The sequence below is a fragment of the Oryctolagus cuniculus genome, chromosome 1 (assembly GCF_051225735.1).
Source record: "Oryctolagus cuniculus isolate XC-2025 breed Fujian yellow rabbit chromosome 1, ASM5122573v1, whole genome shotgun sequence".
NCBI classification, from domain to species: domain Eukaryota; kingdom Metazoa; phylum Chordata; class Mammalia; order Lagomorpha; family Leporidae; genus Oryctolagus; species Oryctolagus cuniculus.
Window position 1 is genome coordinate 102,698,052 of NC_142867.1, and position 27,066 is coordinate 102,725,117.

The following is a 27,066-nucleotide window of genomic DNA, read 5'->3' on the forward strand; positions in this document are numbered from 1 at the left end:
CAATCTAGAATGCTGATGTCACAGACAATGAGAAATCGTTTCAAAGCAATCTTCACTTACGAGCAAAAGCAACAACTGCACTACCTAGTCAGGTACCTGTGGAATTCCAGTCTGTGAGTTACAGCTGTCTATTTTAACTTAGGGAACTTAGTTTTCAAAATTAATGATTACTTTTTAGGCAAATGTATAAAAGTTTAAAAACTGTCCTTATCCTTTATTTTATAAAAACAATTTATTCTATTGTACTATATGTTTTAGTCACAAAAATTTTTTAAAAAGTACATTCTACCACTCTTCACATTTTATGTAAGAATAACTATCAATAGGCTTTTTTCTCAAAACTCAAGATTGATGATTTAAAACTTTACTCATTTAAGAGAGCTTCCACTGAGTTTTCCACACAGGCATTTTTGCAGGTTGGAATTATCTGAGGCATAGGAGTGAAGGCAGCCACAGTCTAAGTGTGAACTACTGTTTGGGGAATATGCCAACCACAAGTGTGGTATCAGCAGGAAGATCAGACCTAGCAGAATAGCATCTGAAACACATCTGCTGTACATACAACGTCTATAAATGACAAGCATCAAAGTAATTAGGTCAGTGACTGTGTCATTACCACTATTAGCCAACGTTCACCTAACATTTCCCAAATGTCAGCAGTGAACAGAACATTCAATGGTAGACGGCAAGCCTGGAGACTGCTCCCAAACGAAGGATCACCTTTCAGGAGAAAAGACCTTCATGTGTACTTTTTCTCACTGGTTATATACAATTCAAATCCACCCTCTCCAACATCTTAAATTACAAATCCCAACATGCAGCTCAAGGCTAACTAGATAAAGAAACCAAGTTAGAACTCCTGGGTTCAAATCCCAGCTCTGCTGCTTTCAAGATGTGGACTTGATAGGTGTTAGTACCTTCTTCCATAGAAAGCTATTTCCTGGCCAGTGCCGCGGCTCACTAGGCTAATCCTCCGCCTTGCGGCGCCAGCACACCGGTTTCTAGTCCTGGTCGGGGCACCGGTTTCTAGTCCCGGTTGCCCCTCTTCCAGGCCAGCTCTCCTATGGCCCGGGAGTGCAGTGGAGGATGGCCCAAGTACTTGGGCCCTGCACCCACATGGGAGACCAGGAGAAGCACCTGGCTCCTGCCTTCGGATCAGCGCGATGCACCAGCCATAGCGCGCCGGCTGCAGCGGCCATTGGAGGGTGAACCAACAGCAAAGGAAGACCTTTCTCTCTGTCTGTCTCTCTCACTGTCCACTCTGCCTGTCAAAACAAAACAAAACAGCTATGTCCTTCATCGTATAACCGAATCATATTAAATATTAATCATATTAAATATGATTAATCATATTAAATATGATGCCTGACTATATTAAATATAGTCAGGCACTCACTCAAAGAGGTCTGAAAATTTTCTCTACACCTCCATAAATTACAGCCAACTCAATCCTTTTACTGGAGTTTCTTCTTTATGCTTTTCGATACCTATGTCTTCCAAAGGTGACTGCTTTGAAGGACAGCATTTAATCCTAAGCATGTCACATGTAGTTTTCAATTTTTAAAAATTAAATTCCTAGGGTCGGTGCCATGGCTCACTTGGTTAATCCTCTCATATGGGCGCTGGGTTCTAGTCCCGGTTGCTTCTCTTCCAGTCCAGCTCTCTGCTGTGGCCCGGGAAGGCAATGGAGGATGGCCCAAGTGCTTGGGTCCCTGCACCCGCATGGGAGACCGGAAGAAGCACCTGGCTCCTGGCTTCGGACCAGTGCAGTGCCGGCTGTAGCGGCCATTTGGGGAGTGAACCACTGGAAGGAAGACCTTTCTGTCTGTCTGTCTCTCTCTCACTGTCTATAACTCTACCTGTCAAAAAAATTAAATTCCTTTTCTTGCTTTACACTTACTCTCACATGGTAAAATACACTAATGACTGCCACACTCTTTTCAAACATCTTTAGTGATCCTTAAGAAACAACCTTATGACATATAGGTCTATACACACACTTTACATGCACTTTACAAAGAAACAAGTCCAATCTCAAATTGAGATCATGTGAGTGATAATAATCCTTTCCTGATTAATTCTACTTTGATTATTCCAGGATCCTCCCAACTAAAACAATTTTATGTACCTGATTTTATGCAGTTAACATTGTGAAGACCACCAGAGAAGGCCTCAGTTGGGTATGGGTTTAAATAATGGACATAGTATTTCCCTCCATATTGAAGAATAAAACTAAAGCTTACCCACCAACATATTTCATTCAAACTCTAGTATAAGACACACATATAGCCAAAGTCAGATCTTGGGGTTGCTACCATGAGGCACTATAAACAGAACTGAACCTAGAGAATGTATAAAGAATAGGACAGAAGGAAGTTTACAATAGCAGCTGCTACAGTTGAAAATGTTAGAACTATTTTAAAATCATTTTCCCTTGACTGGATTTCTGCACCTGTAAACATCTCTTCCCTACCCCAACACTCACCTTCCTTGAAGTTTTCAATTAGTATATGGAAGCAAAGGGTCAAGGGTGTTTTGTATCACATACAAATAATCTCCAGTCAAAATGATTGTAATATTGCCACCATTTTAACACTGCTCTGTACAAATGTGAACATCCTCAAGCATGCACTACTCCACAAGAATTTAAAGCATTATCTGTATGCTGACATTATATTTTAGAATCCAATTTTTAGGAATTACTGTAAAAATGCGCATTCTTCTGAAGAGCCTCAGTGATAGAAAAGCTCAGTCTTGGGGCCCGTGCCGTGGTGCAGTAGGTTAATCCTCCGCCTGCAGCACTGGCATCCCATATGGGCGCCGGTTCTAGTCCCAGCTGCCCCTCTTCCAATCCAGATCTCTGCTATGGCCTGGGAAAGCAATGGAAGATGGCCCAAGTGCTTGGGCCCCTGAACCAGCACAGAAAACCAGGAAGAAGCACCTGGCTCCTGGCTTCTGATCAGTGCAGCTCCAGCCATTGCGGCCACCTGGGGAGTGAACTAACAAAGGAAGACCTTTCTCTGTCTCTCCCTCTGTCTGTAACTCTACCTCTCAAATAAATAAATAATATCTTTAAAAAAAAAAAAAAAAGCTCAGTCTTGTGAGGGTGGATTCAACTTTTGGAATTAGTCATATCTTCTGACTAGTGAATACAATTAAGTGATCTAGCTAGGTAACTGTGCTTGACGTTAAAACAATAAATGCAGCTATAAATCAAAGAGACTAACTTCTTAGTATACACAAATTAGCTCCTCAAACACACCCATCTCAGGACCTTTGAACTTACAGTTCCCACTTCTTGGAATCTTTATACAGTATGCTCTTTTTCATGCATAAAAGAGTTTAGGGGTAAGGGTCATATAAAAGAGGTCTTCTCTGCATACCCTAAGAGTGGTCCAACTCAAACCCAAATTCATCTAATTCAGGGTCACATCTTTTCTTTAATGATAGTTATCACTACTTAATTAACTTCTGTTGTTCCTTTTGTCTGTTCCTCTTGTATCATCCAATACCATACCACTAGATACAAGGTGGCCATTTAAATACAAATTCAAAGTAATTAATACACTTGATCTTAGCCAAAAGGCCAAGAAGTAATTATATTCAAAGTAATAACAATTAGGTAAAATTACAGAGTAAAAACTAAAAACTGAATTTCACCAAAAAGAAGAACTCCAGGTCTTTAAAAACACTATTAAGTGATACTGTAATAAATCACAGCCTGAGAGAAAACATCTTGTAAATCAGCTATCTAATAAAAGATGTAAGCCCAGAGCATATAAATAACTCATACTCAATAAAAACCTAACAATCCAATTAAAGCTGGGCGAAATATCGGAATATGTACCAAAGACGACATATGGACAACAAGCAGAGAGATGCTCAATGTTCTCAGTCATTAAGGAAACAAACATCAAAACTGCTAGATACTTTACACCCACTAGATGATAATAATAAAAAAGACAATAAAACAAGTAATGGCAAAAACATGGAAAAATACTGCTGGTAGAAATGTGAAATCATTTAGGGGAAAAAAAGCTGGGCAGTTTCTTAAAAAGTTATATACCTAAAATACTATTCAGTCTCTCCATATTTAAGTGTTTACTCAAAAGAAATGAAATCAGCCGGCGCCACGGCTCACTAGGCTAATCCTCCGCCTTGTGGCGCCGGCACACCGGGTTCTAGTCCCGGTTGGGGCGCCGGATTCTGTCCCGGTTGCTCCTCTTCCAGTCCAGCTCTCTGCTGTGGCCAGGGAGTGCAGTGGAGGATGGCCCAAGTGCTTGGGCCCTGCACCCCATGGGAGACCAGGATAAGTACCTGGCTCCTGCCATTGGATCAGCGTGGTGCACCAGGGAGCAGTGCGGGAGCCATGGTGGCCATTGGAGGGTGAACCAACGGTAAAGGAAGACCTTTCTCTCTGTCTCTCTCTCTCACTGTCCATTCTGCCTGTCAAAAAAAAAAAAAAAAAAAAGAAGAAGAAAAAGAAATGAAAGCATAAATGCATGCAAATATTTGTATATGAATGCTCAGAGGAGCATTATTTATAATAGTTAAAACCTGGAAGTAATCCAATTGCCCATTAACAGGTAAACAGATAAACAAATTATGGTTCACCCATGTGCTAGAACTGTTACCCCAAATGCTACAAAATCCACAAATTTTTGGTTGTTGACATGATGCCTCAAGTGGACAATTCCACATCTGGTCTCACATGATGAGTCACAGTCACCACACAAGTACACTAAAAATATAGTATAAAATCGTCTTTGGGGTGGGAGCTGTAGAATAGAAGGTTAACCCTCTACTGCGCTGCTAGCATTCCATAAGGGTACCAGTTCAAGTCCCAGCTGCTCCACTCCCTATCTAGCTCCCTGCTAATGGTCTTGGAAAGCAGAGGAGGATAGCCCAAGGACTTGAAACCCTGCATTCATGTGGAAAACTTAGAAGAAGCTTGTGACTTAGGCCTGGCCCAACTCCGACCATTGTGGCCATTTGGAGAGTGAACCAGTGGATAGAAGAATGATCTCTCTCTCTCTCTCTGAATCTCTGCCTCCCAAATAAATAAATCTTTTTTAAAAACCACCTTCAGCCTATAAGGTATTCATGTAACATAAACAGATACTATGTTTAGACCTGCGTCCCTTCCCCAAGAAATCTCATTATGCACAAGCAAATATTCCAAAATCCAACAAATTATTTTTTCTAACTTTCATTTAATAAATTTCCAAAGTACAGCTTTTGGATTATAGCAGCTTCCCCTCCTCCATAAGCTCCCTCCCACCCGCAACCATCCCATCTCCCACTCCCTCTCACATCCCATTCTTCATCAAGATTCATTTTCAATTATCTTTATATACAGAAGATCAACTTAATATTTACTAAGTAAAGATTTCAACAGTTTGCACCCACACAGATACACAAAGCATAGAGTACTGTTTTAGTAGCAGTTTTACCGTCAATTCACATAGTACAACACATTAAGGACAGAGATCCTACATGGGGAGTAGTTGCACAGTGACTCCCATTGTTGATTTAACAACTGACACTCTTATTTTTGATGTCAGTAATCACCTGAGGCCCTAGTCATGAGTTGCCAAGGCTATGGAAGCCTCTTGAGTTCACCAACTTATTATTTAATCTTATTTAGGCAAGGCCATAGTCCAAGTGGAAGTTCTCTCCTCCCTTCAGAGAAAGGTACCTCCTTCTTTGATGGCCTATTCTTCCACTGGGATCTCACTCGCAGAGATCTTTCATTTAGGTCATTTTTTTTCCACAGTGTCTTGGCTTTCCATGCCTGAAATACTCTCATGGGCTTTTTAGCCAGACCCGAATGCCTTAGAGGCTGATTCTGAGGCCAGAGTGCTATTTAGGACATCTGCCATTCTATGAGTCTGCTGTGTATCCCGCTTCCCATGTTGGATTGTTCTCTCCTTTTAATTCTATCAGTTAGTATTAGCAAACGCTAGTTTCATTTATGTGATCCCTTTGACACTCAATCCTATCATTATGATCAATTATGAACTGAAACTGATCACTTTGATTAGTGAGATGGCATTGGTACATGCCACCTTGATGGGATTGAATTGGAATCCCCTGGCACATTTCTAACTCTACCATTAGGGCTAAGTCCGTGTGAGCATGTGCTGAACTGTGCATCTCCTACCTCTGTTATTCGTGAAGCATTCCAAAAATTCTAAATACTGTTGGTCTGAAACATTTCAGACAGTGGCCATTCAACCTGTACTACTCAGCAATGAAAAAAACTACAGGTACAAAAGCCTACATAAATGAATCCCAACATAACTATATCAGATGAACAAATTCAAACAAAAAATATAAAGTATGATTTCATTTATATAAATTCTTGGAAATGAGAATAAATCTACAGTGACAAAAAACAGACCAATGTTTGCCTAGGAATGGGAAGGGAATGAAGTGGTCTGAAAGGGACATGAGGAAACTATGGGGGTTGATGAGTATATTCATTACCTTGATTGCAGAGATGGTTTCACAATTATATAATATCAAAACTGATAGGTTTATATACTTTAAATACCAGTATGTGCAGTTCCTTATATGACAATTATACCTCAATGAAGCTGTTTAAAAAGTTTTATCTTCTTAGCTGTGTCAGCCATATTTTAAGATCCCAACAGCCACACAACCTACTGAATAGGACAATGTAGACAAAGAAATTTCCATTCTTGTACAAAGTCCACTCAACAGCACTGCTACAGACCAGGGCTCAGGAAAGTACACAGCAGGGACCCTTTGCCTATTTGTCAAAATGAGGTTTAATTAAAACAAACATATGCCCATCATTTGCATATTGTCTAAACCTACTTTAGTGCTACAACAGCACAGTTGACTAGCTATGACAGAGAACACATGACCTGACTAGTTGGTTTTTTAAGAAACGGTTTGTTCACCCTATTCTAAACCTTAAGTTCTATGTACAGGGACCCTGCCTGTCTTGTTCACTACCGCACATAACCCAGCTAATATATATGGAACACCTAATATGTAGCAAACACTATTCCCAGGCACTAAGGAAACAGTCTTGAACAACATAGATAAGGTCTTTACTCTCATGGTTGTCATCCTATTGTGAGGGACATGGTTAACAAGACAACAGAAAAAGAAAATGTCAGGCAATGTATAATGCTAAGATGACAACAAAACAAAAGGTACAGAGCATGAATAAGGACTTCCCCTTAGGAAGTCAGGACATGACTGTGGGAGGGCTTAACATCTGAACAAGTCAACACTAGTAAGATCTGGAGAAGTAGAGGGAGCTGGGGCTGGCACCGAGTAGCAGCAGGTTAAGATGCCACTTGTGACACAAGCATCCCATTATCAGAGCGCCCGTTTGAGTCTTGGTTGCTCCATTTCAGATCCAGCTCCCCGCTAATGGGCCTGAGAAAGCAGTGGATGGTGATGGCCTAAATATCTGGGTCCCCATCACCTATGTGGGAGACCTGGATAATTTCTAGCTCCTGGCTTTGGCCTGACCCAGCCCTGACTATTGTGGCCATTTGGGAAGTGAACCAGTGTAGTACAGAAGCACTCTATAGCTCTCTCTCTCTCTCCCCGTCCCTCTTCTCCCTCCCTGTTGCTCTCTGTTGCTGCCTTTCAAATAAATAAACATAAATAAATCTTTTAACAAAATAAGCAGTAGAGGGAGTAACAGCACCAAAACTTCAACAGGAATGAATGCGATGACTGCTGTATGAAAAACAAGGCCCATGAGGTTGGAGAACACACAAACAAGGTGTGCGGAGGGAGAGATAGATGCAGAAGTAGACAGAATCAAAGAAAGGGGTCCAAATCATACTATACATGTGATCAAAATCCACTACAGGATTTTAAGCAGATGAGCAACATGATCAATTTACATCTTGAGAGATCATTTTGGTGCTGTTAAGTGGAGACTGGGATATGGAGAGGAATAAAAGATATTAGACAAGAAGTTTCTGCAAAGGTACAAGTGAGAGAAGGCACTGGCTTGTCTAGGACTACAGCAGTGGAGGTGAAGCAGAGAAATTCAAGACAGCCAAGATGCATTTCAAGTGACAGCTTTTCTTACAGACTGGTCATTGCAGAGTGAGGAAATGAGAAGTTGAAAATGAATCCTAGGTTTTTGGCATTAACAATAATTATGGAGAAAATTGCAAACAGCAGTAACATTTATTGAGTGTCTACTATATGTCAGCAGACAATTTCACATTTAATTTTCCCAACAACCTTGGGAAGATGAGTATTGGTCTGGCAATGTATCAACCCATTACATTTTATAATGAGGGATGGCATCTCAGAGACAGTGGCCATACTAATAAAGAACCTGGCAAAAGGGCCAAGCAACCCTTCAGTTATTGGACAGGTACTACTTGATAAATGATGAAGCTACTCTTTAATGCTTTCTCCTTTTGCCAGCTTATTTAGTTAGCCTCAGTTAAAAGAAAAAAAATGTTCAGAAAAAACAAATCTTTAATTTTTTCCAATTCCTCAATGTTACAAAAATTAAAAAAAAAAAACTATTTTAAATTCTATGTCAATTATCTTCTTAAATGGACCACTAGCCTGGTAAATCCACGTTTTATCTGCCAAGCCTCCACCACACACACACACACACACACACACACACTCCCTTCATCTCAGAAAGGGAAAAGCGACAAGGACAAACCGCTCGCCTCAATCCATCAATGGCTGAGCCGGCACTACAGCCCATACATCATCTAAGTTCACGGACACCCTGAGCTGTCTTTGCGACACCGTCAAGGTCCTTGGGAGCTCACGTACACTGCCATACTCGGCCCACGATCTCACCTCTTTTCAGCTGGCCTCTAGCCAACCAGTGATGCTAGTGGGCAAGATTTATCAAGACAAGCAGGGAGCCTGGTAACCCCTTGAGTCTCTAACCATAGGCAATGTCTTAAGCTGTTTCTGAGGATTCCTGGAAGCTGAGAAGGCACCACCATGACTAGGAACAAAAATGGCCAAATATCGGAAGGTCTTGTGCTCACTAGAGGAAGAAGGGAGGCAGACACGACTAAGACAAGGCTAGAAACACCCAAACCAATCCCTTAGAGTCTCCAACAGCCGAGGCCGGCAGCCCGCAGCCCACGTGCACTTGCTCAGGGAACCGTTCCAAAGCAATCTGACCACGGTCGGAATCCTCCCGCCGCGCCGTGGCCGTGTTTATCGCAACGAACGCTACAAGTTGCTGCCCGCATCCCTCCTCCAGCCTTGACAGGGAACACGCGCGCCGCCCCCGCGTCCACACCGACTCTCGCATCCCTCTCCAGCTTGGCCCGAGTCCCCAGGGCGAAGGCCCCCCGAGACCCCCTCCACCACAGCCCATCGCCCCCAACCCAGCCTGGTTCTAGGCCGCGGCGACCCCTTAGGGGCGACTGTTGGCTCCTCCAAGTCTGACCACCGCCTCAGAGTCCCGGAACCGAGCCAGCACCGTCCGCCGGGACGCGGGGACACCCCTCGGGGGCCCCGAATCACTGCGGAGCAGCCGCGCCTCCGCCGCCAGGTGAGGGGGCTGAGCCCGGCCGCTTACCTTACCCAGCCGCGCTCGGGCGGACGGCGCCGGCCGTGAGGACTTCGGGGCTGACCCGGCCGAGGGCCAGAGCGCGCCAGGCCAGCTCCAAGCACCCGGGGACCGAGCACCCGGAGACACCGGGCGAAAGCGAGCCCCCCAATCGAGGCCCGCGCGCCCCGAAGGAGGGAGGAGCCGGACTGCCGCTCTGGCGGCGGATGGAGACGGGGAGGGAGGCTGCGGTGTCCGCTCGCCACGGATTAAGACGCTAGATACGAAGAACCTGGGGGGCTCCAGGGGTGACCCGGCCGGCGGCGGCGGCGGCGGCGGCGCGCCCCGTCGTGAGGGGCGGGGGAAGGTAGGAATGTCCTGGGACGAACGCCGGGGGCCGCGAGCCGTGGGCGTTAAATCCCCGCGGGTCCGGCTCCTGCGCCGCGGTGGCGGGCGCGGAGGGCGCGCGCTGGGGTGGGGGCTGCGGCGGTGGCGGCGGCGAGCGCGGGGCCTCAGCTCAACGTCCTCACCTTCTTCGTGCCGGAGCCTCCTCCGGCGAGCCGGGATACTCCCGTCAGGGAAGAGGAGCGCCCCGGCTGCCCACCTAGAGTCTCCTGCTGGGGAGACATCGCTTCCATGAAGAAAATCTTCCAACGGATCCCAGCCCAGGAGGAGGCTACGCGGTCATGTCCGCGGGCCGGAGGGGCGACGACGCGCAGGCTGAGGGGCGGCCGCCGCGCTCAGGCAGGGAGCGGAGCTCCGCGTGCGGGCGGCGCGCCTCCCGTCGGGGCCATGGACCGCTGCCTGCGCTCGGCACCGCGGGCTGGAGGCGATTACAGCAGCGCCCGCCCGCCTGCCTGCCCGTCCGCCCGCCGTGCGGCCCGCCCTGCCTCGGGCCCGCCCCCTCCGCGCGGGGCGCCCCGCGCCGGGACCCGCCCCCGCCGCCCTCGGCCCTCCCCGCCGCGGTCCGGGCTTGCCGCGCGCCCGGCCGGGGCGGCCTTCTATATATGTATAGGGGCACAGGTGATCGCCTGACCTTGTGCGTCCGCCCCTCTGAGTGGGTCCAGCCGGAGGGAGCTCACCGGCCCGAGTCACGCGCGGCCTCTCCCGTCGCCCTGCCCACTCCCACCCGACCCCATCCCTTCCCGCGCCAAGCCCGCGGGGGAAGGCGCCTCTGCAGCGCGTGCTGCGGCGGCGGAGCGGTAGCGACCTCACCCCGAATGGAGGAGTTGCACCGATTGCTGCCTCGCTTTGAGCGGACTGCGGAGGGGCGCCCCCGCGCGCCTCCCACCCCACCCGCGGGCCTCGGGCACGTCGCAGGGGTGGGGGGTCCGGCTATGCACATTTGGAAGCCTCCGGCGTCGCCCGGCCTCTGGTTGCAACCCCGATCGCTAGCTCGGCTGTCTGGGTAACCCCGGCGGGCTTTGCAGCCGCCAGCGCGTCTGCACCAGCGGTTTCTGCTGTGTGCGGGCCGCAGAAACGCGGGCATTCCCATCGGGAAGGCGCAATTAAAGAAAATGCAGGCAGAGAGCGGAGGCTGAAATTTGGCTGAGCTATTGAGAAGGTTACAATATGTGGAAGTGTTTATCAGATATCTGCACTGAGAGCATAACTTCCTGTCAGCCCGAGTAGTGGCTTTTATTTATTTATTTTTTTAAGGTCAAGGAATAATCCGAGGGTGGGGATTTGGAGGCGAGCGGGGTTGCGCCGGGTGTTGCTGCACTTTGCAAGGATGGCTGACTGGCGCGGATGCTTCGGTAGATGGCATCCTATCCTTGGAGTCGGGCTGCAGAGCAGGCGGCTGTTTGGCGAGCAAGGACACAGCTCTATGATAGGAGGTTGCTGACTAGGGTAGGGGGTGGGGCTGTTTTTGTGGGTGGAAAAAAAGAGATTGAGGTTCCTGCCGGGTTGGGCTGTTCCTAGGACAGGTTGTAGAATAGGGCTCTGGAGAGCTCTGTTGCAAGGCAGGGATAATGTCCAACACACACACACACACCACCACCACCACCATCACCACCACCAAACGCTGGAGTCATGTATTGTGGATATAAGGGGGAGAATGCGTTCCAGCTCATTTTACGCCTCATCCATGTCGCTTTGTTTAGGCTTGCATAGGCTTTACATATCATACACATCTTTACACATATTAATCATTATAACTATAGATGTGTACACACAGTTTTTCACGGTGACTTTTGCAGTCGAGACCTGTGGGTGCAATGGGACTTTGCACTCACGGTAGAGTTCATCACACATTTTACACTGCACAGGGCTTTGTGGCTGCTTCCCCTCTGCCCCTGTGGCAGAAATTATCCTCCTATGACTTGTTAGCCTCTTTTAATTTCTTTCATGAATGGACACTCCCAATTTTCCTTTGTGTGCTTGGTTTTTAAATTTTGATGACATCCAAGATTTCATGTACTTGTTTTTTCAGTGCTTACTGTCTATATCTCAGAGAAAGCTAAGCTTCCAAAGGGCAGGAATCTTACTGTACCCCAATCACTTAAAGCAGTGTCTAACAGCACAAAAGAATTAACGAGCTTCACAGAGAATGTAGGATGGCTCCACAAAGCCCAGCTGGAGATGGTTTCACTCAAACGGCCCCAAATACTATCAGCTGTTTCTTTTTGTGATAAATACCTCTTGTTCCAAGTCAAAGTATTATTTTCATTACGTACGTGGAAAGCTCACTTTGATTTTTTTTAATTTGTACGCGCTTATTTTTCAAAATCTACTAGTTTTGGTTTGCATAGAAGACTGTCCTACTTCTCCACCATAAGGAGTTTTGAGGTAGGTCTCTCTTTTTAAAGACCACTGAGTTGGCTGAGATTAGTGTCACCAGAGTAAGATCTGAGGAACACAAATCTGATCACGTCACCTGCTGCTCACACCTTTCCTTGGTCCTCCTGTGTACAGGGTCAATTTTAAATGCTGTGCTGTGATGTGCAATGCCAGGCTGCTGCAAATCTGACACTTCACCCACATCGCTTTCTCGTGCTATCTCATGCTCTGCTTCAACGCTTAACCTATTTTCTGTCACATCAAACTCTGCTTCCAAGAACCCACCTTTACTTCTTACATCCTGAATAACTTTGAGCCTGATGATCTCATTACTTGAGAGTAATTCCTATAACTTTGCACTTAAATGTTTAGTACCTAATGGACAGTAAATGTCTAATGTTTTTGAGGAAATCTTCAAGACTTTAATCAACTAGAAAAATCTTCCTATTTCTCTTTACCTAGCTACCTCCAGATCCTGACCATACACACAGCACTAAGTGCTACTACCTGAAGTGGTAACATAGCATTTGAGTGCTTGCTTTATTCCAGAGACTGTTGTAAGCCATAAACATATTAACCATATTAATTCACTTGTATCTTTATAATAATAAAAGGTCAATCCCTTTATCACCCCATTTTGCAGATGGGAAAACCAAGCCTCAGAGATGCTAAATGATGTGCTCAAACAGCTGGTATGTAGTCAATCAAATGTGGAAACTGGGGAGGCTGCTCCAGAGTCTCCATTCTTCACCGCCTGGCCAACCCTCTCCTGAAAATATGTCTTTCTTTTATGACACATTTTACACTATTATTATCTTTGCACGAGTACATTCTCAATGTTTTTTTTTTTCAACAATTTACCTTTGAATGAAATTTTAGTAATAGAAATAGCCATCTTCATTTCCATTATATGCTGTGTGATTTATGAAAGAAGCAATCCTGGACTAATCCTTCCGGCTTTTTAGAATGTGAAACCATTTTCTGTGCACTGGGAATGTTATATAGTAGAAAAGGGTTTACGTCCAAAATGCGTGCAATAATGAGGAACTGGGAATTCCATTTGGGTGGTCACATGGGGGCCAGGGGCCCAAGCACTTGAGCCATCACCTGCTTCCTCCAGGAGGTATTAGCATCCCCAGCAGCTATGCCACATCAGCCTCCCCTCTTCACTTTTATCTTGCACACCTGTGATCTTTTCCTTTCACTTTTTTCTAAGCACACCCATGAAACACTTCTGAACGAGGTTTCCCCTAAAGAGTTTTCTTTCGCCTTCATAAATTGCTAGTGGGAATGGGAAAATGCTAGTTTGGTGGCACCTCAAAAGTTAAACAGAATTTCCATAAGACCCAGCAATTCCACTCCTAGGTAAATGTCACCCAAAATTGAAAACAGGGACTTCAACAAATGTTTGTATGCCAGTGTTCATTGAAGCATTGTTCACATTAACCAAAAAGCAAAAACAACTCAAATGTCCATCAACAGACAAAGGGAGAAGAAAAATGGATATATCAGTACAATTGAACATTATTTAGCTATTAAAGGGAATGATGTTTTGATACATGCTACAACTTGGATGACCTCTGTAAACATTATGCTAAGTGAAATAAGCCAGATAAAAAAGGACAAATAATGTATTACTCCACTAATATGAAATAGGTGAATTCACACAGTAGATTAGGGGGACAGTGTTGTGGTTCAATGGGTTAAGCTGCCACTAACCATCACTTGGGTCATTAGTATTCCATATAGAATCGCTGGCTCAAGTCCCCAATGCCCCATTTATAATCCAACTCCCTGCTAATTCACTTGGAAAGGCATCAGACAATGACCCAAGTACTTGGGTCCCCACCATCCACATTGGGGACTTGGATGGAGTCCTGGGCTCCTGACTTTGGCTTGGACAAGCCCCAGCCATTGTGGCCTTCTGGGGAGTGAATCATAAGATGAAAGATTCTCTCTCTCTCTCTCTCTCTCTCTCTATCTCTCTTTATCTGTGTGTGTGTGTGTGTGTGTGTCACTCTGCCTTTCAAATAAATAAAATCTTACAAAAAAAACCCAACCCTGAATGCTTATAATGTCAACAGTATCACAGTATTAAATCATGCTATCATTCATTGGGAGTTAACATTGAAGAATGGGGGATACAGATTTAGATGTCAAACACTGTGCTAAGCATTTTACACACTATCATAATATTCAAAACAACCCTGTTGACTTGTATTTTTTCCCACCCATTATATAAATGAAGAGTTTGCTACTGGAGATATTAAGCTACTTTGTTAAAGAGTACATAAGCAGGGCCAATGCTGTGGTGTAGCAGGTAAAGCTGCCACCTTCAGTGCTGGCATCCCCTATGGGCGCCAGTTCAAGTCCCGGCTGCTTCATTTCCAATCCAGCTCTCTACTATGGCCTGGGAAAGAAGATAATGGCCCAAATGCTTGGGCCCCTGCCCCATCATGGGTGACCCGGAAGAAGCTCCTGGCTCTTGCTTTGGATAGGCAGCCATCTGGAGAGTGAACCAGCAGATGGAAGACCTCTCTGTCTCTACCTCTCTGTGTAACTGCCTTTCAAATAAATAATCTTTAAAGAAAAAAAGAGTACATAGCTACTGAATGCAAGAGCCAGAATAAAGCCCAGGATGCTGAAGCCCATAATCTTTTTATAAAATTTATATATTTATTTGGAAGGGAGAGAGCAACCAAGCTCTCCCACCTACTGGTTCACAGCCCAAATGCCTGCAACAGCTGGGGCGGGGCCAGTTTGAAGTCATGAGGAGCTCAACCTGGGTCTCCTACATGGGTGACAGGGACCCAACTACTGGAGTCATCACCTACTGCCTCTGAGGGTGTGCATTAATAAAAAGCTGGAGACAGGAGCAGGGCTGCGACCTGCAACCAAGCATTCCAGTATGGAACGTGGGTGTCCCAAGCAGTGCTTTCCCAAATACCTGCCTCACCTCAAACTCCATATTCTTTTTTCTTTTCTTGTTTTTTTTAGGATTAAAAACAATTTTAATTAGTCTTTAACAGATTCAGTATAGTTAGTAGATACAATTGTAAGAAAATTCCTTTTTTAAAGATTTATTTATCTGAAAGACAGTTACACAGAGAGAAGTATTTCATCCACTTGTTCACTTCCCAAATGGTTGCAATGGCCAGAGCTGAGCTAATCCAAAGCCAGGAGCCAGGAGCTTCTTCCTGGTCTCCCATGTGTGTGCAGGGGCCCAAAGACTTGAGCCATCTTCCGGTGCTTTCCCAGGCACATTAGCAGGGAGCTAGATCAGAAGTAGAGCAGCTGAGATTGGAACCAGCACCCATATGGGATGTGGGTGCTCCAGGCTGGGGCTTTAACTCGCTGCACCGCAGCTCCAGCCCTGGTAGTATAATATTCTTAACCATTGATTTAACAAATGTATGAAGTAAAGTTATATAAGAGTATATTTGCAGCAATACTGATTCACAAAGGTATTTCTTTTTATATTTTTGTTTTCTGATTTTTTTTTAAATTTTAGCTCCCATATAGAGAACATGTGTTATTTGTTTTTCTGTGTCCAGCTTATTTCACTCAACATGTCTTCCAGTATTCATGTATTTTGATGCAGATGGTAGAATTTCATTTTTATAGCTGAATAATATTCCATTGTGTGTGTGTTTGTGTATGTATGTATAATCATATTTTCTTTATCCATTCATCTGATGATGGACACCTTGGTTGATTCCAAATTTTGGATATTATGAACCACCATTCATATAAACATGGTGCTATAAACATGGTGGTGCAGGTATCTCTTTGATACATGTTCGTGTCTTTTGGGTATACACCCAGTAGTGGCCTGCTGAATCAGATGGCAAGTCTGTTTCTAGTTTTGAAAGAAATCTGCATACTATTTTCCAAAGTGGCTGCACTAATTTATACTCTCACCAACACTGTAAAAGTGTTCCCTTGTCTCCACATTCTCGCCAGCATTTGTAACTCTCTGTCTCTTGGATTTTAGCCATTCTGGCCAGAGTGAGGTGATATGTCATTGTGGTTTTGGTTTACATTTCCCTGGTGTCTCGTGATGTTGAACATTTTTCATATATTTGTTGGCCATTCATATTTCTTCTTGTGAGAAATGTCTATTGAGACTCTTTGCCCATTTCTTAAGTGGATTAGTTGCTTTTTGCTTTTGTTAAAATTCCATGTTATTAATCACAAAACTTGATCGCAGTCTTCTTTTTGTTCTTTATGACTTAAGACAATCATACACTGCATTACATACATTTTCATACAACATAAAATTGGACCTGACCCAAACTCTTCTACTTGGTCCACAGTCAGCTTATGTACTGACCAGAGGCTTAGCCCAATCATTTAAAAATGTATTTTACAAAGCCACTTGATATTTCAGCAAGAAACAGCAAAAAATAAGAAAAACAATCTGTTTTGCATCAAATTTTAGGTTGCTCTGTGAGTCAGACCAAATTAATTAATTATTCATTTATTATTTACTCTATGCTTTATACCTTTGCCTATTCCTCAAGAGAAAGCACAAAGTGTGATATTTCTCTCTCCCACAAATCACTTTGGGTGTCTTTCCTCTTTCCTTTTGGTTTTTCCTCAGCATGTCAGTTGTCTGCATGTTTTCTAGCTCTGTCTACCTGTTTATGTTATAGCTTTCTCCAGATATTTGTGGAAATGACCCCTTTAACTATACTCCTAGTTCACTGCTATGTCCACCACAAAGTTGATTACTCTGTATACCAACACAGTATAGTTAGGGAGCTAATCCCATGAGTAGGTTCAGTAAGTTGTGCAAGATCACTCAGCTAGTAAGTGGTGGGACAGCATTCCAAACCAGTTTTGACCCTCAAAACTCTGAGACTTCAAACCTTTCCCTTAAATCCCATTTAAATTATTAGTGAAAATCAACTGTTGTATACTTATAATATAAAAGAACAGAAAATGATACTGTTAATTTTTTATTCCCCCCCAAAGAAACCTTTTATTTAAAGAATACAGATTTCATAAGCACAACTTTAGGAATAGAGAGATTCTTCCCACCATTCCCGTCTTCCCACCCACTCTCCCAACCCTCCTCTAATTCCCTCTCCCATTCCCAGTCCCATTCTCCACTAAGATCCATTTTCTTTAACTTTACGCACAGAAGACCAACTCTATACTAAGTAAAGGGTTCAACAATTTGTACAGAAAAAAACATAAAACTAAGCAACAAAAAAACTGTTCCTCAACAGTCAAGACAAGAGCTGTTCAAAGTCATTGCATCTTAAAGTTTATTTCACTTTTTTTTTTTTTTTAGAAACTTTAAAGAAGCACTCAAGAATGATACATCTTTTGGGAGCACTTAGGCATAATTATAATACAACTCTTTAGGACAGAGGTCCTGTATGGGAAGTTAGTGTACAGTGATTCTTGTTGTTAATTTAACAATTAATGATTGTGTATGATTTCAGTGATCACCCAAGTCACTTGACATGATCTGCCTCGGCTATGGAAACCTTTTGAATCCACAGATTGCACCAGTATTTAGACAAGGCCATAAGCAAAGTGGAAGTTCTCTCCTCCCTTGAGAGAAAAGTACCTCCTTCTTTGATGGCCACTTCTTTCCACTGATGTCTCACCCACCGAGGTTCTTCATGTAGGATATTTTTTGCCACAGTGTCTTGGCTTTCCATGCCTGAAAGGCTCTCGTGGGCTTTTCAGCCAGAAAAGAATGCCTTAAGGGCTGATTCTGAGGTCAAAGTGCTATTTAAATTGATTCTCATTCTATGAGTCTACCATGTGGAGTGCTTCCCATGATGGAGTGTTCCCTCCTTTTTAGTTCTATTATTATTATCAGACTTTTAATCCTTTTCATTTGATCACTTCAACACTTCAGATGGTATTTTGACTACCCAGCTTAGGGGATTTAGGGTCTCATGGCAAGATACTAAACTGTACCCTTAGAAGTAAGTCCCAAGGGGTGTATGCAGACCTATACAGCTTCACAGTTATAAACATCATATGCTTCATAATTACAACTTTAGGAACATGGTGATCCTTTCCACCGTGCCCACCCTCCCACCTCTACTCCCAACCCCTCTTCCTCCTCCCTAATTCCCACTCTTATTTTATACTGAGTTCTATTTTCAATTGACTTTATACACATGTTTAACTCTATGCTAAGAGTTCAACAAATAGTATATGAAAAAAAAGGAAACTGTTCCTCAACAGTCAAGACAAGGCCTGTTCAAGTCATTCTTTTTCAAAGTGTCAATTTCACTTCTACAGATTGCCTTTTAGGTCAGGGAGAACATGTGGCATTTGTCCCTTTGGGACTGGCTTATTTCACTAAGTATGATGTTTTCCAGATTCATTCACTTTGTTGTAAATGACTAGATTTCATTTATTTACCACTGTGTAGTATTCCATAGCGTACATAACAAATCTTCATTTCTTTCTAGAATTTTTTTGATTTCTCTTTTGATATTTTCTATGACCAATGTACATTCAGGAGCATGTTGTTCAGTCTCCATGTGTTTGCATATGTTCTAGAGATTCCTTAGTTGCTGATTTCCAGCTTCATTGCATTATAGTCTGAAAAGATACATGGTATGATTTCAATTTTTTTTTAATTTGCTGAGAATTGCTTTATGGCCTAGTATGTGGTCAATCCTAGAGAAAGTTCTATGCATTGGTGAGAAGAATGTGTATTCTGCAATTGTAGGATGGGAAGTTCTGTAGATATCTGTTAGGTGCATTTAGTCTGTAGTGTTGATTAACTGTTGTTTCCTTGCTGATTTTCTGTCTGGTTGATCTCTCCATTGCTGAAAGTGGGGTATTGAATTCCCCCATTACTATTGTATTGGAGTATATAGCTACCTTTAGATCCTTTAATATTTTTTAAGTGCCCTGTAATTAAGTGCATACACATTTATAATAGTTACATCTTCCTGTTGAATTGATCCCTTAATCATTATAAAGTGCCCTTTCTCTCTTTTAATAGCTTTTGTGTTAAAGTCTTATTTTGTTTGATACTAGGATGGCTGCAACAGCTCTTCTTTGTTTCTGTTAGCATGGTTTATCTTTTTCCATCCTTTCACTTTCAGTTTGCGTGTTTCTTTGTTGGTGCGATGTGTTTCTTGTAGGCAGCAAATAGATGGATTTTGTTTTTTGATCCATTCAGCCAGTCTGTGTTTTTTAACTGGAGAGTTGGGGTCATTTATATTCAAAGTGACTACTGGTAAGTTACAACTAGTTCTGCCATTTTTCCATAAATATTTCTGTTTTTTCACTTTGGATTTCCTTTGTACTTTTACTGGGAGATTTTCTGCCTTTACCTTCTTTTGTAGTCATGACCATGTTTCTGTGTGCAGCACATCCTTAAGCATCTTTTGCAACGCTGTATGGGTGGTGACAAATTTTTATCTCTCTTTTTTTATTTATTTGACAGATAGAGTTAGACAGTGAGAAGGAGAGACAGAGAGAAAGGTCTTCCTTCTGTTGGTTCACCCCCCAAATGGCTGCTATGGCTGGAGCTATGCCGATCTGAAGCCAGGAGCCAGGTGCTTCCTCCTGGTCTCCCATGCTGGTACAGGGGTCCAAGCACTTGTGCCATCCTCCACTGCCTTCCCTGGCCACAGCAGAGAGCTGGACTGTAAGAGGAGCAACCAGGACTAGAACCCGGTGCCCATATGGGATGCCAGCACTGCAGGCAGAGGATTAACCAAGTGAGCCATGGCGCAGGCCCTCTTTTACTTTTTTTTTTTAAAGATTTATGTTAATTTACTTGAAAGAGTTACAGAGAGAGGTAGAGACAGAGAGAGAGGTCTTCCATCTGCTGGTTCACTCCCCCGATGGCTGCAATGGTGGGAGCTTGCGCCGATCTGGAGCCAGGAGTGAGGAGCTTTCTCCTGGTCTCCCACGTGGGTGTAGGGGCCCAAGGACTTGGGCCATCTTCCAGTGCTATCCCAGGCCATAGCAGAGAGCTGGATCGGAAGGAGAGCAGCCAGGACTAGAACCGGCACCCATATTGGATGCCAGTGCTTCAGGCCAGGGCTTTAACTCACTGCACCACAGTGCCAGCTCCAAATTCTTACAATTTCTGTTTGTTACAGAAAGTCTTTATTTCACTTTTATTCATAAATGAGAGCTTTGCAGGGTACAGTGTTCTGGGTTGACAGTTTTTTTCTCTTAAGACTTAGAATATATCAACCATTCTCTCCTAGCCTGTAGGTTTTCTGTTGAGAAGTCCACTATGAGTCTAATTGGAAATTCTCTGAAATTAATCTGATGTTTCTCTCATGCACATTTTGGAATATTTTCTTTATGTTTTACTGTGGTGAGTCTGATTACAATGTGTTGTGGTGAAGATCTTTTATGGACATGTCTATCTGGAGTTCTATGTACTTCCTGTAATTTGATGTTCTTTTCTTTCCTCAAATTGGGGAAAATTTTCTGTTATTTCACTAAAAAGGCCTTCTAATCCTTTCTCTCTTTCTATGCTTTCAGGAACTCCTAGAACCTGTATGTTGGGTCAATTGATAGTATCCTTTAGATTCCCAACCATGTTTTTCAGTTTTCTAATTTCTTCTTCTTATTTTTTCTGACTGTATAATTTCCTATGATTTGTCTTCTATGTCAGCTATTCTTTCTTCTGCTTCACTGATTCTGTTATTGAAGCTTTCCACTGCATATTTTATTTGTTCTATTGAATTCTTCATTTGCAAGATTTCATTTTTCTTTCTCTTTAAGATCTCAATTTCGTGGGAGAAATTTCCATTTATGTCATGTACGGATTTCATTAGTTTGTTCATTTGCTTCTGATTACCTCTAAGTAATCCTATGATTAATTTTTTGGATCCCATTTCTTCAAACTCTTCACCTTCACAATCTAGTACTGAAGTATTGTATTCTTTTGGGGGCATCATGATGTGTTCCTTATTCTTGCTTCTTGAATTGGTGCCTTTTATCATTTGGTATTTGTAGAGTTACTCATTGGTTTCTTTCTTTTTTTTCTTTTTCTGTGGCGGCTTTTATCTTTGGACTATGTCTCTGTGGATTAGTGGAGTGCCTGCTTTCAGGGAATACCTAGAGGCCTGTGGTGGGTTTGGCCAAGAAGCTGTGTTCAATGAATGCTGCAGGGTGAAGGGACTGTTCAGGTTACACCTATGTTGGGCTTGGTAAATCTTCTCCCCCACCTCTTTTTTTAATCAGAGGGGAGGTTTTCCTGTTCTGTTGGCATAGACTCAGTTCATTTCCTCCCTTCAAAGGAGGCCAGTGCCTGAGCACTAGCCCCCATGGATATATATGTCCACACTTCCACAGGACCACACAAAGGATCTGTGCAGTCCTATGTATAAGCAGATTCCCCAGAAATGTCCCTCACCAGGGAACCAGGGATCCATGAATATGTGGAGCCTCCCACAGTGACTGCCCAAAGTCCCAGCCACACCCTGAATCTTCCCATGCTTTCAAAGCACCGCAGTCTCAGTGTTTTCATAGTCCTGGCACAGCTTCCCACAGTCACAAGTACCAAGCCACCTGTCAGTTCTCTCTGCCAGACTCAGTAGTCTCTGCTTGGTTGGTTGTTGGGCATGGATACGAGCTGGCACAGCTGTTATGTTTGTCCAAAATGGTGCCCACTCTCTATTGGCTTGTTACAGGATGCTGTTGCAGAGTGATCAGGGAGAGAGAAATGTGTCCCCCCCCCCCTGCCTTTTTCTCCTTTAGTTTGGTAGGTACACTATTCCCCACAGGGCTCCAAGCCAGATTCCCTCCAGGTTTTTCTTGCACCTTATCACCAGTGGTTTAGGCTGCTACAGTCTGGTCTCGCCTGTCCAAAGCTGGTGCAGAGGCTCTCGGCTGCTGGGGTCCTGCTTTGTGCATGTCGACACCTCCATGTAGGTCCACTGTGTCCCTCTAATTTGTGTGGATTTTTCTCTGCCCTTTTCTTTCTATCTCTTCTGATGGCACTCTCTCCACTTTTTTTTAAAACTATCTTCTTCTAGACTTCTAGACTAGTAGCTCCCTCCCTACTCTACCATCTTAACCCAATCCCCTGTTAATTTTTTAAAAGAGTTATTTTTAAAATAATGCATGTGTCAAACAAGAGGAAGATAAGTTAGTTTCAGACATTCTGAAAGCTACTTTAAAGCATAATTTATAAAGCATATTATATGAAACACCAGTACTTTAAGATACTCTTGAAAAAAAAAGGCTTCAACAGTCAACTAAGTTTTGGAAATATTGCTGAAGTGACAGCTATGAAATATGCATATCAAAAGCTTTGATGATTTTTATAGTTTTTTTTTAAAAAAAAAACTCTCCTTAATCTCTGCTTAATATTTGTTCCACCTTCAAATAGTCAAACTTCTCTTAACAATGGGGTTACCATTCTGAGAAATGTGTTTTTAGGTGATTTCTTCATAGTGCAAACATTTTAGAGTGTAATTACCAAATCTACACGATACAAGTCACTCACTCAATGTGGCCTCTTAATGCAGTCAAAAGACTCAGCCAACAGGAGATAGATGAGACAGCTTCCAGCAAAACAAAGTATATCTTATAGGAAACTTGTATATGATTAGGAGTACAGTGTAAAATAGTGATAAAAGGTTAAGTACAGTTAATATATAAAGCAGTTACATAGTCTTTTACTATCATTATCAAGTATTATATAGTATGTATAACTGTATTTGCTATACTTTTACACCTGCACAACTGTCACCTCAATAGATTTATTTGTACCAGCATCACCACTAACACGTGAGTAGTGTGTTGCCTTACAACTTTGAGATAATATCACTTGGTGTTAGGAATTTTTCAATTGTCATGTTATGGGACCACTTTCTGTCATATATGTGGTCCATTGTTGATCAAAACAATGTTTTGCCAATCATGAATTAACATGTAATTACAGTCCTGTCAAACACTGCTGCTTATGCAATGGCTTTTATTAGAGATGTGAGAGTGGAGCATGCTCCCGTTTAATCACTAACTTTCTATTGATATCTTTCTCTTGGCATGCATAGTTAAGTCTTTACAACCTTTATTTTAACATAAAAATTTTTAACTTTTATTTAGTAAATCTAAATTTCCAAAGTACAGTTTATGGATTACAATGGCTTTTTCCCCTCCATAACTTCCCTCACACCTGCACCCCTCCCATCTCCCGCTCTCTCTCCCATTCCATTCACATCAAGATACATTTTCAATTATCTTTATATCTTTATATACAGAGATCGATTTAGTATATATTAAGTAAAGATTTCATCAGTTTGTACCCACACAGAACATAAAGCATAAAATACTGTTTCAGTACTAGTTATAGCATTAATTCACATTGAACAACACATTAAGGACAGATATCCTACATGAGGAGTAAGTACACAGTGACTCCTGTTGTTGACTTAACAATTTGACACTCTTGTTTATGGCGTCAGTAATCTCCCTAGGCTCTAGTCATGAGTTGGCAGAGTGCTGTTTAGGACATCTGCCATTCTATGAGTCTGCTGTGTATCCCACTTCCCATGATGGATTGTTCTCTCTGTTTTTGATTCTATCAGTTAATATTAGCAGACACTAGTCTTGTTTGTGTGATCCCTTTGACTCTTAGACCTATCAGTGTAATCAATTGTGAACTGAAGTTGATCACTTGGAGTATTGAGATGGCATTGGTACATGCAACCTTGATGGGATTGTATTGGAATCCCCTGGCACATTTCTAGCTCTACCATTTGGGGCAAGTCCGATTGAGCATGTCCCAAATTGTACATCTCCTCCCTCTCTTATTCCCACTCTTATATTTAACAGGGATCACTTTTTAGTTAAATTAATCACCTAAGAATAATTGTGTGTTAATTACAAAATTCAACCAATAGTATTAACTAGAACAAAAAAAAATACTAAAATGGATAAAGTATTCAATTGTACATTAACAGTCAGGACAAGGGCTGATCAAGTCACTGTTTCTCATAGTGCCCTTTCACTTAACTTAAAAATTTTTAAAAATACTTAATATTTTAAGTGTAGTCTTCAGTTCATACAAAGCAAAACAAAAAAACAAGGAGTTTTCCTCCTAGACCTGCTTAACTTCCCTTTTATTCCCTTTGAGATATATACAATTAAGGAACCTACACTGACCACATATTAATCACCCAAAGTCAATAATCTACATCAGCATTCACCAGATGTTATATTTTGATTTCCTGTTTCTCATCCTGTTTACAACTACATTGATTTCTGCACTAATTTTTACTATTTCTTTGCTTTTGCTTTGCTCACTTGGGATTTAATTTACTCTTCTTTTTCTAGTTTCTTAAGGCAGAAACATAAATGACTGATTTTAGTTCTTTTTTCCACCGTACATTAAGTGGGTATTAAATGCCATAAAATTCCCTCTAAGCACTGTTTTTGCTGGGCCCCACAAATTTTTAAGTTATATTTTCATTTATTTAGTTAAAATATTTTAGGTTTCTCTCAAGATTTCTTCTTTGATTCAGCTGACCAATATGATTTTCCTCAGTATTACTAAATCTAGAAAGAAGCAAAATGAATAATTATCTTTTTCTTCCTTCTTCTAATTGATTAGCTGAAACTAGAGAGAAACCAATGACATTGAAGAATGAACAATGACTCAGATTCTGTTATGGAAAGGAAGGCTCCAGAGCTACACATTCATTCAAGAAATGATCCAGCATACCACCTTCCACTGCAAACAGACATAGAGAATCCTAGCAGTGAATACATAACAGAATCTCAGAAGAGATAGCAAATGAGGAAGATGAAACAACATGGTTGGCAGCTCTGCAAAAGTAATATAGTACACCATGAAATTATACAATGCTTGCAAAAGAAAAAAATCCAGCCTAAATGAAAATATAACCTGATGGAACAAGAAAAATTTCTTCACAAATTTTGCCTGCTATAGAACGACTAAATAAGAACCACTATTCAATGAAATAAGTAGAGATGACATATGAAATGAAAAGATAGGTTTCATACCAAGAAAATAAAATAAGGATCCAAATCAGTGTCATTACAGAGTAAATAAATAAGTTAGACATAAAAACTTAAACTGAAGATAAAAAGTATCCTATGTTTTTGGCAAATTTAATACTTAACATCAAGACATTTCTATTATGCTATTATATTTCAGTTTCCATTATAATGCAAGAAAACTGCATGAAGGCAAGGAGTTTGTTTTTTCACTACTTTATTGCTAGTGTCTGGAACCATGTCTGACAAGTTACAATCCCAGTAAATATCTTATATGAATGAAAATAAGAAAATTTACTTAGGCATAAAATTTATCTACAAAGGGATAAAGATTGAGGCTGACTTCACGTTTCTGCAGATAGAAGGAAACAGACTAATATGTAAAGTTATATGTGAAGTACTATATGTAAAGTACAAAGTTTTAAGAATTAAAATCATGGGGCTGGTGCTGTGGCGCAGTGGGTTAATGCCCTGACCTGAAGCACTGGCATCCCATATGGATGCCTGTTCGAGACCCAGCTGCTCCACTTCTGATCCAGCTCTCTGCTGTGGCCTGGGATAGCAGTAAAAGATGGCCCAAGTCCTTGGACCCTTGCGCCCACGTGGGAGACACAGAAGAAGCTCCTGGCTCCTGGTGTCGGATTGGCACAGCTCTGGCCATTGCGGCCAGTTGGGGAGTGAACCATTGGATGGAAGATCTGTCTGTCTCTTTCTCTCTCTCTCTCTCTCTCTCGCTGCCTCTCCTCTCTCTGTAACTCTGACTTTCAAATAAATAAATATATCTTTAACAAAAAGATTTAAAATCATGCTGGAATCTTATCTAGCCAAAATGGCCTTCTGAAATAAATGTAGCAGATATTCTCAAATAATACAATTTTAAGAACATATCATTATTTAAAGAATATTTTGACAAATCAATCTAGTCAGTCAAAAGATGAATGAAAACAAAGAATTCAGGAATATAAAAACACCGGTAAAGACTGATGGGTGAACATCAATTTATTTAAGTATAATGTGATTATAAAATAATTCATGTGTTATGGTAATAGGACAAGGTGCAAATGTGGTTGAATCTTGACAATATAAAGTTAGAAAAGAACTGAATATTTCCTGTGAGATCAGAGGAGTAGAGAGAGAAGCCTAGCATCAATGGACATGAGTTAAAATTGGTAGGACAGATTTTAGTAATATTTTCTAATTTGTCTTTGTCTTCTTCACCCTTCAAGAAACTTTCAAGAGCTCTTCTTGTAAATAATATCTGTGCCTAAATATTTTATTTAAATATGATAATTCCTTTAATTTACTTGCTTGTTTTTTTTTATAAAATTCAAGATAAATAACACCTAGTATAAAAAAAATCTTTAGGGACCACTGCTGTGGCACAGTGGCTTAAGCAGCTGTTTGCAACATCACTATACTGTACTGAAGTATTGGTGTGAGTCCTGGAAGCACTACTTCTGATGGAGCTTCCTGCTAACGCTCCTGGGAAGGCAGTGGATAATGGTTCAAGTGCTTAGGCTGCCACCCGTGTTGGAGACTCAGTTGTGGTTCCTGGCTTCTGGCTTTGGCCTGGCCCAGATCTGGCTATTCCAGCATTTGAGGAGTGAAGCAGAAATAGGAGATTCTCTCTCTCCCTTTGATGCTTTGCCTTTCAAACAAACAAATAAATAAATATTTTTTTAAAAACCCTAACTACTTCTTAGTTGTATAGAAAACATTTGGAATTTTTTCCTTTAATATTAATAATAGTAGTTTCTGGGTAATGGGGTTTA

At 42.1% G+C, this 27,066-nt stretch overlaps 1 protein-coding gene and 1 long non-coding RNA gene across 14 annotated transcripts in view; one reads left to right on the forward strand and one right to left on the reverse strand.

Moving 5' to 3' along the window:
• Nucleotides 1-11,049, reverse strand: part of ARHGAP20 (Rho GTPase activating protein 20) — a 133,993-nt gene extending 122,944 nt beyond the window's left edge. For 2 of the 6 annotated variants that reach the window (XM_070077928.2, XM_051849486.3), the window contains exon 1: nucleotides 10,572-11,049. Coding sequence is in view for 2 of the 6 variants with exons in the window: in XM_051849467.2 (XP_051705427.2) it covers nucleotides 10,066-10,173 (108 nt within the window). In the remaining 4 variants the exon portion in view is untranslated. Of the gene's footprint in view, nucleotides 1-9,565; nucleotides 10,015-10,065; nucleotides 10,198-10,571 lie in introns of those variants that run through there. The other 4 variants (XM_051849467.2, XM_051849448.2, XM_051849477.3 and 1 more) reach the window with 3 other exon arrangements.
• The window catches only part of LOC103349468 (uncharacterized), a 68,416-nt gene continuing 50,488 nt past the window's right edge, over nucleotides 9,139-27,066 (forward strand). For 4 of the 8 annotated variants that reach the window (XR_016219964.1, XR_007920658.3, XR_016219976.1 and 1 more), the window contains exon 1: nucleotides 9,758-9,902. This is a non-coding gene — a long non-coding RNA (uncharacterized LOC103349468). Of the gene's footprint in view, nucleotides 9,539-9,757; nucleotides 9,903-27,066 lie in introns of those variants that run through there. The other 4 variants (XR_011390542.2, XR_016219967.1, XR_007920662.3 and 1 more) reach the window with 2 other exon arrangements.